A 10911-nucleotide genomic window follows, 5' to 3' on the forward strand; every position below is an offset into this window, starting at 1 on the left:
GCACAGTTGACTCGGGAAAATATGCCCTTCTGGTGAAAAATAAATACGGCACAGAGACAAGTGATTTCACTGTAAGTGTATTCATACCTGAAGAAGAAGGTACCATACCTTACCCTGAGCACATTACAGGAGCTAAGAAAAAGAAAGTGTGAATTTAAGAGTAGAAAGCAAAGGAATAGAGGAGAGATTAAATAATAAACACTGACATAATCCATGTGTGCAAATTATTTTATGCATAGTAGAGGGTCTTGACCTTTTCACTGACTTCACTGGTGTATTTACTACTTCTTTTACATGAAGCAAAGTGGTGCCTTTGCTAATTAATCTTCAAACACCATTCTTTTACTATTAAGCTCAAATGGCTTCTTTTTGCAATTTTTCAAAACAAAAAGATTAAGGAAGTGTTTCATGGGAGGTAACCAATGAAGTGACTGAAAAGATTAAGAATGTTCTAGGCTTAAAGGAGATGGTTTTTTGAGCAGCAATTTAGATTTTTTTCAGACTTTGATAAAGTAGTTTACATGGAATAAATCATAGAATAATATAGGTATGAGTAAAAGAGGTCCTGAATCTCCTTTACATGCTTTGGAAGTGTCAAGGAACCACTTAAGAGTTTGGTTATACTTAGTGGAGTAAAGGGGCTATAATGTAAATGAAAAATCAGGCTGAAGATGCTAAACCAATGAATTTGTTGTATGTGTTCCTATAACGTTAACGTGTGATCATGTCAGCAAAAGTGTATGAACCCTCCTCAATGTTTATGAATAAATGTATCACAGTTCTTTCATCTCTACCTCCACCTTGTTTCACTGTGTCTTGTTTTATTGCTCACTGGTTGTTCACGATAGCCTGCATTTTCATAACTCCTTTTGGCCACAATAATCTTCCACTCCCCACATTTCAATGCCAGTCATCACCAACTTCAGCAATTTTACAAAATACGTAAGAACTTTCCTAAGTTTAAGCTCAAGTAAATCTAAATAATAATAATAACACTTGATTTCAAGAGGCATGATCTTACTATTATATGTGTTTTAAATACTTTGGTGCATTGAAATCCTAGTAAATCACTTATTTAAAGTTTATCATATTAACATCTGTTATTGGATATTAACATCACAAAAAATTAGCACTGAATAGCAAAATAGTAGGGGCTGATTTAAAAATAAGATGATTATATGTTATATTTATAAACTTAGATTTATAAACTTATTTCAAAGGGATGTAAGAGATGACGCCTGAATTTCTGCTGTTGTTATTTGTGCTGTGGTCTAGTGGACTAGGCATGGGGATAGGAGTTGGGAATGTTGAGTTCTTAATTCTACCTCTGCCACTGATTCACTGACCAGAGAATGTCCAGACATTCATTCTCTTGAAAGAGACTCTCTGGAGAGCAACCTCTACCATGTTAGAGAGGTAACTTTTCTCCAGAAACTGCCTTTTTTTTCCAAGAGAAAGTGTGCCCACCTATATGCTCATGCTTTTTTTTTACTAGGAGAGCTGATGCTCCTGATAAAAACATGTCCCAAATTTATCCCTACCGTGACTTCAATTAAGTTAACTTGAGCAAGTTACTTAATTTCTTGCTGTGCTGTTTTTTTCATGTGTAAAGTGGAAAAAATACTATTTAGATACTTACCTGACAAGGACATTATGATGATTAATTACTGTTATGTTTAATGATGAAATATGCTATACATTAGGGCTGTGCGAAGCTTCAAACCCTGATTTAATTCAGCAGATATGACCCAATCTGGTGGCCAAATCTCTGAATCCAAATCAAATCAGAGGACCCTTTAATTTCTCTGAATCAAATCGGAACCCTCCGAATCGATTCAGAGAGATTCGGAAAGATTTGTCAATTCGGACATAGACACAGCTTTAAATGTTTTTTCTACATACCTTTAGGTAGCAGGTACTCATGAATGCTGCAATGCTGGGGCACATGGAGTGTCCCACAGAAGCATGGGGGGCTCCCCAGCATGCTCAGCAGCAGACCCAGAAGTGAACCAGAAGCACTTCTGGTCCACTTCCGGGTCTGCCGGGGAGTGAGCTGGGGGGCTCCCCCTGCACCCCCGTGGCTTAGTGACTGGTGCATCCTGGGGCAGGGGGGCACCCGGGTTCCTCCTGCAGTCAATTGCTGAACTGGGGAAGAGCAAGGGGGCCCCCAGCACGCTCCCCGGCAGGCCTGGAAGTGGACTGGAAGTACTTCTGGTCCACTTCTGGGTTCACTGCCGAGCACTTGGAGGGTCCCCTGCACTGCTGTGAGATGCTCCATGGACTCCAGCATCGCAGCGGTCAAGAGCCATGCCTGCTACCTCAAGGTATGTAGAAAAAACTTTTAAAGCTGTGTCTATGCCTGAATCGCTGGTTCTCTGAATCAGAATCGAATCTTCAGATTCAGATTCGGCCAAATTGAATCAGGGACATTGATCCGAATCAATGAATCGAATCACTGTCCCTGATTCAGGCCAGATCTGAATTCGAATTGAATAGGGCCTGCTTTGCACACCCCTACTATACATATATGTATTGTGTGTATGTGCATGTGTGTGTGTGTGTATACACACACAGAAGAATGCAAAACTGTAGAACTGTTGGTTCAGAGATGATACTTTTTATCTTAAAAGGTATCATCTCTGAACCAAGAGTTCTAGAGTTTTGCATTTGCTTTTTGTCTCAGACCAACACAGCTACCAAATACATCCCTGTATATACATACCCCACTCCCCTGACTCACTATTGCTATATGCTTATTGGAGTATAAAAACAGGTCTCTGAGCTGATTATAGTCCAGAAGCACAGCAGAACTTGGTTGATATACTGTTTGATGCAATATAATGCTGTGACACTGTGTTGCCTGCTGGACTCCAGGAAGGAATTCATCCAAAGGGAAAAACAGCTTTTCCATCACTGCCCTCCCATGGGGTTTGTATCAGAAAATGGCAGCACCCCTTGTGTCACACATTTTGGACTCCTGATTCCTATTGGCCTTGGTCCATGGAAGCTGTGGCTGCCTTGTGCTGCAAAAATCTCCCTCCTGCTCCTCCCTCCTTTCTTGCATCAGAAAGTTTGAATTGTTTTCCCGGCTAGTGGGGGTGGAAGCCTGGAGTGAGTCCTCTCAAGTTGAGCAATTTATCCACTGAAGTTAATTGTTATCCATAATTTTATTATTATTATTATTATTATAAAGTAGGGAAAGAATGGGAACAAGACAGCATGTAGCTCCAAAATGATCAGTTAACTTGTCAAACTCAGTTATGTTACATTGGGTGTCCCCAGTCTCTACAGGCACAATCACTAATGACTGACCTATGCTTTTCATTATTTTGTATTCTCTGTATTATTTCTCATTGCGGCAGTACAAAATGGGTGATTATTGAATCCTAGAGTACCTGTTTTCAGTTTAAAATTTTCCTTAACCTTTAAGCCAAAACTTGGATCTGTTTGCAAGAACTGCCCTTTAGCAGCAATAGTAATATCTGTGGCAATGATTTTATAAAAATGCCTTTGTTTATTCTTAAAAGAGGTGAGGCAATTAAATTCCTATATACACTCAGCCCTGTGGTGTAAAATAGTTATTAACTTAATCTCTGATTTTGATAGTAAAATTTCTTAATATCATCTGGACTATATTGTTTTGCACAACTGATCTTACACAACAGCCTAATTTTTTTTGCACGATCTGTGTTCACTTTGTTCACAAACTTTTATCTTCTATACTATCTCAACCACTGTGAACCCACAAACCCTACAGTCTCTCAGTCACCCTACTGTAATAGAAGCAGCTCTGTGAAGAACAAAAGGTAAGTGCTGTATGCCTGGTAAATTAAACATTTGCCCAGCTGAGGCCTATTGCAGCCCTTATTCATGCGAGTTGGATGCAGGATGGCAGTCTTTCAAGTGTAACAGTATAATTTTGTTGGTTTAAATTTAAAAGTTTGATCTGATTCTTTTTCTATAAGTTAGAATGCTGCAAAACGTCAAGATTTAAAGTTTGAGGGGGTTTGATATTTGGGGTTTTGTTTACCATCTAAAACTGAGTCCAGGTTCTCCCAAAAGGTTTATGAATTTGACAGGTATTTTCAATACATCTAACATGGTTGAAATACCACCAAACATGCAATTTCTAACAGATTGTGATCTGATTTTTATCTGCACTTGCTTGAGCTGACACACAAAGCAAAATCTCAAGGAGTACAACTGTATATCAGAAAATGAAAAGAAGGGGACGTACACATGAGTGAAATCAACAAGTTCTACATTCTGTTAATGATACAACTTTCAACACATTTATCAATATTGAATTTGGTCATTTTTGCAATTGAACTTTTAACCAATTTTGACAAAAGGCTGAAGATTCTGATCTAAAGTTTATCTAAAGTGCCTGGCTTCAGTCAAAATTCCTTACATAAAGCAAGCAGGATTTGGTTTATCCCTGATCCATCAAAGAATTTTAGTGGTTTCTTAACTAAGCATAGAGTACTCTCAGTTATTTCACAATCCTAAATTATCTTAATATGATTTGGAATATACTAATATGCCATGTTCTTTTTTTCCCCCAAAATGATCTCTCAGTATTGTGATTTTTCAGAACAAAATTTGTAGAACTAGCATCCATTTTCAGCAGTTTACAGGAGCATGATCTGTGATCACTTTTTCTCACACTTCCACAATTATTTCAATGGCATAATTAACAATCTTAATATTTAAGCATGTGCTTATGTACATTAGTGAATGCTAATCTTGTACAGAATTAAAAAGATCAGTTCAAACCTTGTTTAGAGAATGTCTGTATATTAGACAAAGTAAAACTGCTCCTTACTCATTTATGTTCAAAATGAAACCACAGAGAACAGATTCATTGCTTAATGCACCATAACTAAACCTCTGAACTTTAAATAGAGTGGTGAGAGAGAATTTGATTCTTTCACGTAAAATGATGTGAAGTCAATTCTGAGGTGACAATTCATTAGATTGTTCTAATCTGGGCCCAGAACGCACACTATAAAGCAAAATTGACTAAATCTTGCTGAATTTAGTCAATCCTCTCTCCAACCTGACTGAGGTCCATAAGATTATACAGGTTTAACTGAAAGCATAATTTGGCCAGTTTTTATTGGAGTAGTAGATTAAACAATGCTTAGTATGTTTTATAAGCATATTTTAATATGACTATACTTTTCTTTCAGAGTTTGTACTTCCATGCCAAACTTCTATCTTTATCTTGCCTTACCTGTGTTTATCGTATATTTGACAGAGCTACAAGGGAATAGTTCCTTTATGAACAGTGTTATAGGAAGATCATCTGCTAAATACAGGGCAAAATTCTATGTTCCTTTGTTTCAGTTCATCTAGAAGAAAAAATATGCTAATATGCACATTTATGTGTACTGCTTATTGGGGATTTTACCACTGCTTTTTAAAGCAGATCCCTGATGCATCTGGATTCCTTGCTTGTGCATTATTTGTTCTTGCTTTGCTCTAGGTGATTGTCACTCCTGTGTCAGGACAGACCAGCATGGCTGTGCATGTCTCTGATGCACAGGGGCACAATAAAAATAAGGTGTCTTTAGCTAAAAAGAAAAAAACAAATACTCCAAGTAATCATCAGAAAGAAAGGACGAGGGAAGGTAAGGACTCCACCATTTATATGGGTGTGCTCCCCAGCCCAAAAAATTATATCTAACATTGTGGACTTAAGAGTACATGCAAACCATTATTCATTGATCATGGGTTTCATAGAGGCATGCATATAATAATCAAGGTTTGCTAAAGCAACTAGTAATCTTGGAAATGTGATTTTCAGAAAAGTTGGTATTCTGCACTTCTTGAAAAAAAGGCCCCATTAAGTTGTCTGGAATTGAGCATCCTAATTTATAAGAAATTCCTGAATCAGTTCCTGACATACCCATTCTGTGTCCTCAGGCATGCTTCTTTTTTAATTTTATTTCTGTTTTGAATGATTGAGTTAAATTTTAATGAATTTTCAGTCAAAAATGCATATCTAAGTTGTCTGATTGTTCAATATTTTCTAAATGAGTTTTTTGTTACTGTAGGTTGTTACAATGTGGGTGCATCTACATGAGCTATTAATGTGGCTCAATAAACTCTGGCACAGTTCACATTGGAGTCTTCTGCTCCAGGGTGCAGCATCTTCATGTTCTCTTGGGACCTCAGCAGTTTGAGCTGGGACAGAGCAGCCCCGGGATGGCAGCAGGCTCAGTTGAGGGGTTAGCTCCAAGTTCCAGGTGGCAACATCGGGGATGGCTGGGGCCCAAGAGTGCCAAAAATGTAGATCCATGAGGCTGACCCCCAAGCCTACTGCCAGCCTGGGCCTGCTCAGTCCCAGCTCAAACTGCTGTGGTCCTGGTCACTATCCCACACGTGCATTTCTGTGTAGCAAATGACTCTGCTGTAAGATAGTCCTGTTCCAACAATACTATCTTATGGCAGAGTTAATTAATTTACTGTACCATGTGCATGTGTAGACAGTGATGCTTTACTGCGGAGCTAATTAGTCAACTGCAGTAAAGCATGTGTGTAGATGCATCCAGTGAATGTTATTCAACACTAATTTATTCTTGCTAGCAGACATTATGATTTATTTCTGTATGATGTCTCGGCTTCCAACCATACCAAAATTACAATATTTTTAAGGAATCTTGTATCATGTTTGTGTCCAGCTACTGGTAAGTAAACAGTTTTTTCCATTGTAGGTGGGACCAAAATATGTTATATTTACTTCTGTTATGAGACAATTCCTTAGTCGCAATTTCTCTACTGTCTGCTTAAAAAAGGAAAAATAAGAAAATATTATTTTTTAGAAGTATTCCTTTCCCATTGTCCAACTTTATATTGCTTATTGGGGCCTGATCTAAACCTTACTAGTTTATGTAATCCTTATGATTGTCAGTAGTCCTGTAACGGAAATTATTTATGTGAAAGACTCACTGAGGAGTGAACTTTTGCAGGTTCTGTCTTCTTTACGAAGGGAACTGTTTACCTGCTTCTCCATAAAGGTTTCAGTTCACATTTAACTTTTATGTGAAAATGGTAACACTTCTAGTCCAGGACCTCCTTATGTAGGCATGGGAAGAGAAAAAGATGGAGGGGAAGCTCATAAACAAAGACAAACACTGCATATTCTTGTGTTATATTAAGCTCAGTAAACATGGGGGGAATTGTATTACTTCCTCTACATCAGATTTTGTTAAACCACATGTAGAAGAGATTATTGCCACAGAAGAGACACCTGATCCAAATGAAATCCCAATTGTAGAAGAGGAGGATGATGCAGAAGGCAACAAGCAAGCAGCGAGGGAGAATGATGTGAAGTCTGCAGCACCAAAAATAGTTCTTTATCCCAAAGAAAGCATGGAGAGACAGGAAGAAAAATCAGTAGAAACAAATGGCTGAGTGAAACTGTACTGTCATGTATGTATAATGATTGATTATATTTTATTATGAAATAGATACTGAGCTTGCAATGAATTCTAAGAGAATTACAGTATATCCATAGTATTTTAAGAGACACCCATTGATTTTTCTTATTACCCTTATCATAGCTTCACAACATAGACTATTTTTTGTTTATATTGTGTGTTCACATTTTAATGTCATGTATGAATTGCATTGTGGTTGCTTCTAAGTATATTTTACAGTGTAATGGAGCAAATGAGCCATGTATTGATAAAGTGAGTCAATACAGTGTAAAAATCACTGAAATGAGTAGAAGGCATAACAATATAGTCTGTCAATAAACAACACGTTTATGACCCTGTAAAAAAAATATTGACCTAGTATAGAGTGCTGCAAATGTATGCTAATCATGAAGCTTAAAAGCAGAGTCTTTACTAATTGACATCTAGAGGCCTCACATACAGCCACCCAAATGTAATATTGGCTGTACCTTTTACCATTACCACCAAGGACACAGACAGAAGTGTAACTCCTGGGTCTAACGCAAGGTGACTTCTATGAATCACCAATTTGGAGCTGATCCAGGGAGAGAAGCTGTGTCTTCCCTTGTCTCTGCCCACCTCCTAACTCTAGCGGGGCTGAGAACCCCAGAAGGGACCTCTCTCCCCTGCTTTCTCCCCCTTCCATCCAGGACAGCAGCCTCAGTTCACTGGGCTGCCGCTGAAGCAGACAGAAATTAGTTAAGTTGTTCCACTTAGGAGTGACTTCATTTAAACCCTCATACAATGGGGATTACTTTGTCTCACAATCGGAGGGCTCTGTAGCCATGATCTTCAGTTTAGGCACAACTTTAAAGTGATCTTAAGGGGCCAATTATGCACCAAAAGTCAGTTCTGTCTGCGCCCCAAATGACTGTACTCTTAAGGGGCTGTTGTAGTCATAGATAAAGCCTCAGGACCTTCTCCCCAGAAACATGGTAGCAGCACCCTGAGAGTAGAAGTACCTGAGTTTCACTCAGTCGTACCCACCTGCAGCTTAGAACTGATTGAGCTTTATCATTTTTCATCACCACCATTAAATTTTTCATTCACTGTCATCTCCCCCCACTCCCACCCACCAAGTCTTGGCCAGGGCATTGTGGACTCTATAAAAAAAGTCTAACATTTCAAGTGTGCCATGTTCAGGGACAATTAAAGTAAGTTTTTATTCTGGTACTGCTAATAATGTTTTGATAAATAAGACAGAAGTTTCAGACAAAATAGAACTTAAACAATTTAGAACTGAATGGAAGACAGCAAGTTGCCTGAAGATTCAAAATAGCACAGAGCAAAATGTTTATCCTTAAGCAAGAAATTCAGAAGAATCCACGCCCCACCCCGCAAAAAGTCCATACACATCTAAGCCTAACCTCCTTCTAAGACTGCTCTTATTAGACCAAGCTACTGTCTGACACAATGCTAGATTTACCACTGTGTTATTCCTGTATTACATAAGAGTAACTCCACTGAAATCAATGGGAAATGGAAACAGCAATGGTGAATCAGCCTAACAAATCAGACCTCTAATTTTTACAACAGGTTTCACAGAGAAACACAGGAGTGATTTGTCTCTGTAAGAATTTTTTTTAGTGGTAACCCAAATAATACAAATACTGGTAGACATGTATTAGTGCCTGAGTATAGCAGGAAATGATTAATACTCTACAGGAGAAATGATGACTACATCACTTAGTGAAAAAGCAGCAGCTTGAGAAACCCTGTCCTTTCAAAATATCACTAATATTCGGAAGTTGGCATCTGCTGCCTGCTTTGTATGCTTCTTAACCATTATTTGTCATAGCAGTTGCTTGAATCCTGCAAACCCCTTGTTAGAAATCAATCTTCTATAGCTCCTCTGCAAGGACATTAGTTTTACAGAACATGGACACCTGTATTGTTATATAAATGATATAATGCAGGGTTTTGCCATTGTGTGGCTCCTATTCAGTTGGCATTAATAGACATCTTTCAATGGACTTTAATGGGACTTTAAACCAGGGCCTGAAAGAACCGATCTGAAAAAACGTTCTAAAATGCTCACGAAACCTCACATTTAGGGACCAGTTCTGTTCCCGCTGGGGTCTGTAACAGAACTCTGCTGGAAAAGAACTGGGTCTGCAGGTATTGTAAAAAAAAAATATATATATATTAAATAGATTTTTGCTTCTGTTTTCATCAAAACTTGTGGAAAGAATTTTATATCAGTGAACTTACACTGGAGTATTGTTTAGCTTGGTTTTTCAGTTTATTGTCTTAAAGAACTGGAAACCAAGACATTTGTTCTGTTAGGAACTGCTCACTAGCCATTCAAGTGTTATTACATAAAGTAAATGAAATGCAAACAGTTAATACATGGTAACTAAGTAAAGCCTTTAAAATTCTAATTTTAATCATTTAAGTTAGTGTCATTCACAACTGCATGAAAAAATACTTTTAACAATACTGTAATAAAAGAACCACTGAGTGTTGTCCTTTAATAATAAGGTTGAATAAAAAGTTTTCTTGGACCTTAATCTTTTAAAGAGATGCTTATATGTTCCATTCTTTGTGACATACAACAAAATGTTGTTCTTTTGTTCTCAGTCCATTACATAATGACAGAATGTGATGTATTTCTAAAATGATAGAACCTTCTATTATATGTGCCAAGATATTTGTAACTACATTTTAAACAAACATCCTGGTCTTTACAGTGTTTATCTGGAGTACTGCTTTTGGGTAATGACTTCCTTTCATCACCTAAATATCCCATTCCTGCAAACACTATTCTTCCTCCTTAAGTTTATAATCCTATTGTAAACCCATCTCCTGATGGTGTGACACCTAGGTTCAACAACATAAACACAGAATAGTTCACATACAAAAAGTGTGAATGAAGGATCCCATGCATGAATCTATGTTATCTATCTCCCAAAATTATAAAGTATGCATTTTAAAGATGGGGAAAGATGAGTTGTGAAAAAAAAATCTCCTTTTGACTTAGGCAGAAGTGTCTGATCTCTGTTCTTATTAGCTATAAGTGAGTATAATGATTTCTGTGGTGTTGTGAAAAAAGTCTGTATATCTGTGGTTCTTGTTGCTCTTGACTTCTTGTGGGGGTGAGTTCAAGATTTATTGGCTAATCACTGAAAACGATCCATCTGTAGACTCAGGCTGCTAAAAACCAATGCTACAGTACACAAAGCTATTTTATTTGCATCATCTTTGCAAATTAAAATCATTACCATGGTAGATATTCAGCCTGACTCCCCTAACAATAGCCATAAACTGAACACATGAATAATAATATTCCATTCAATCCATGTTTCTGCTTGCTGGAATGGAAGAACAAATCTTTATATACAACAGATTGCATTGTCCTGAAGACAGAACAACAATTTGTAAGAACTGAAGCAAAGTGTTATTGGGAGAAGAGCAAAGAGCAGCAGATCACAAGAAAATTAAAATGTAC

The 10911-nt window shown here is 37.6% G+C and overlaps 1 protein-coding gene across 1 annotated transcript in view; it reads left to right on the forward strand.

Annotated features, from left to right (window-relative positions):
* Positions 1-799, forward strand: part of MYOM1 (myomesin 1) — a 154798-nt gene extending 153999 nt beyond the window's left edge. Inside the window, exon 39 of the mRNA XM_019525827.1 lies at positions 1-799. Within this exon, the coding sequence (XP_019381372.1) occupies positions 1-152 (152 nt within the window). The 3' untranslated portion in view covers positions 153-799.
* The last annotated feature ends 10112 nt before the right edge of the window (positions 800-10911 follow it).

The sequence above is a fragment of the Gavialis gangeticus genome, unplaced genomic scaffold (assembly GCF_001723915.1).
Source record: "Gavialis gangeticus isolate Ggan-Ray unplaced genomic scaffold, GavGan_comp1, whole genome shotgun sequence".
Taxonomy (NCBI): Eukaryota; Metazoa; Chordata; order Crocodylia; family Gavialidae; genus Gavialis; species Gavialis gangeticus.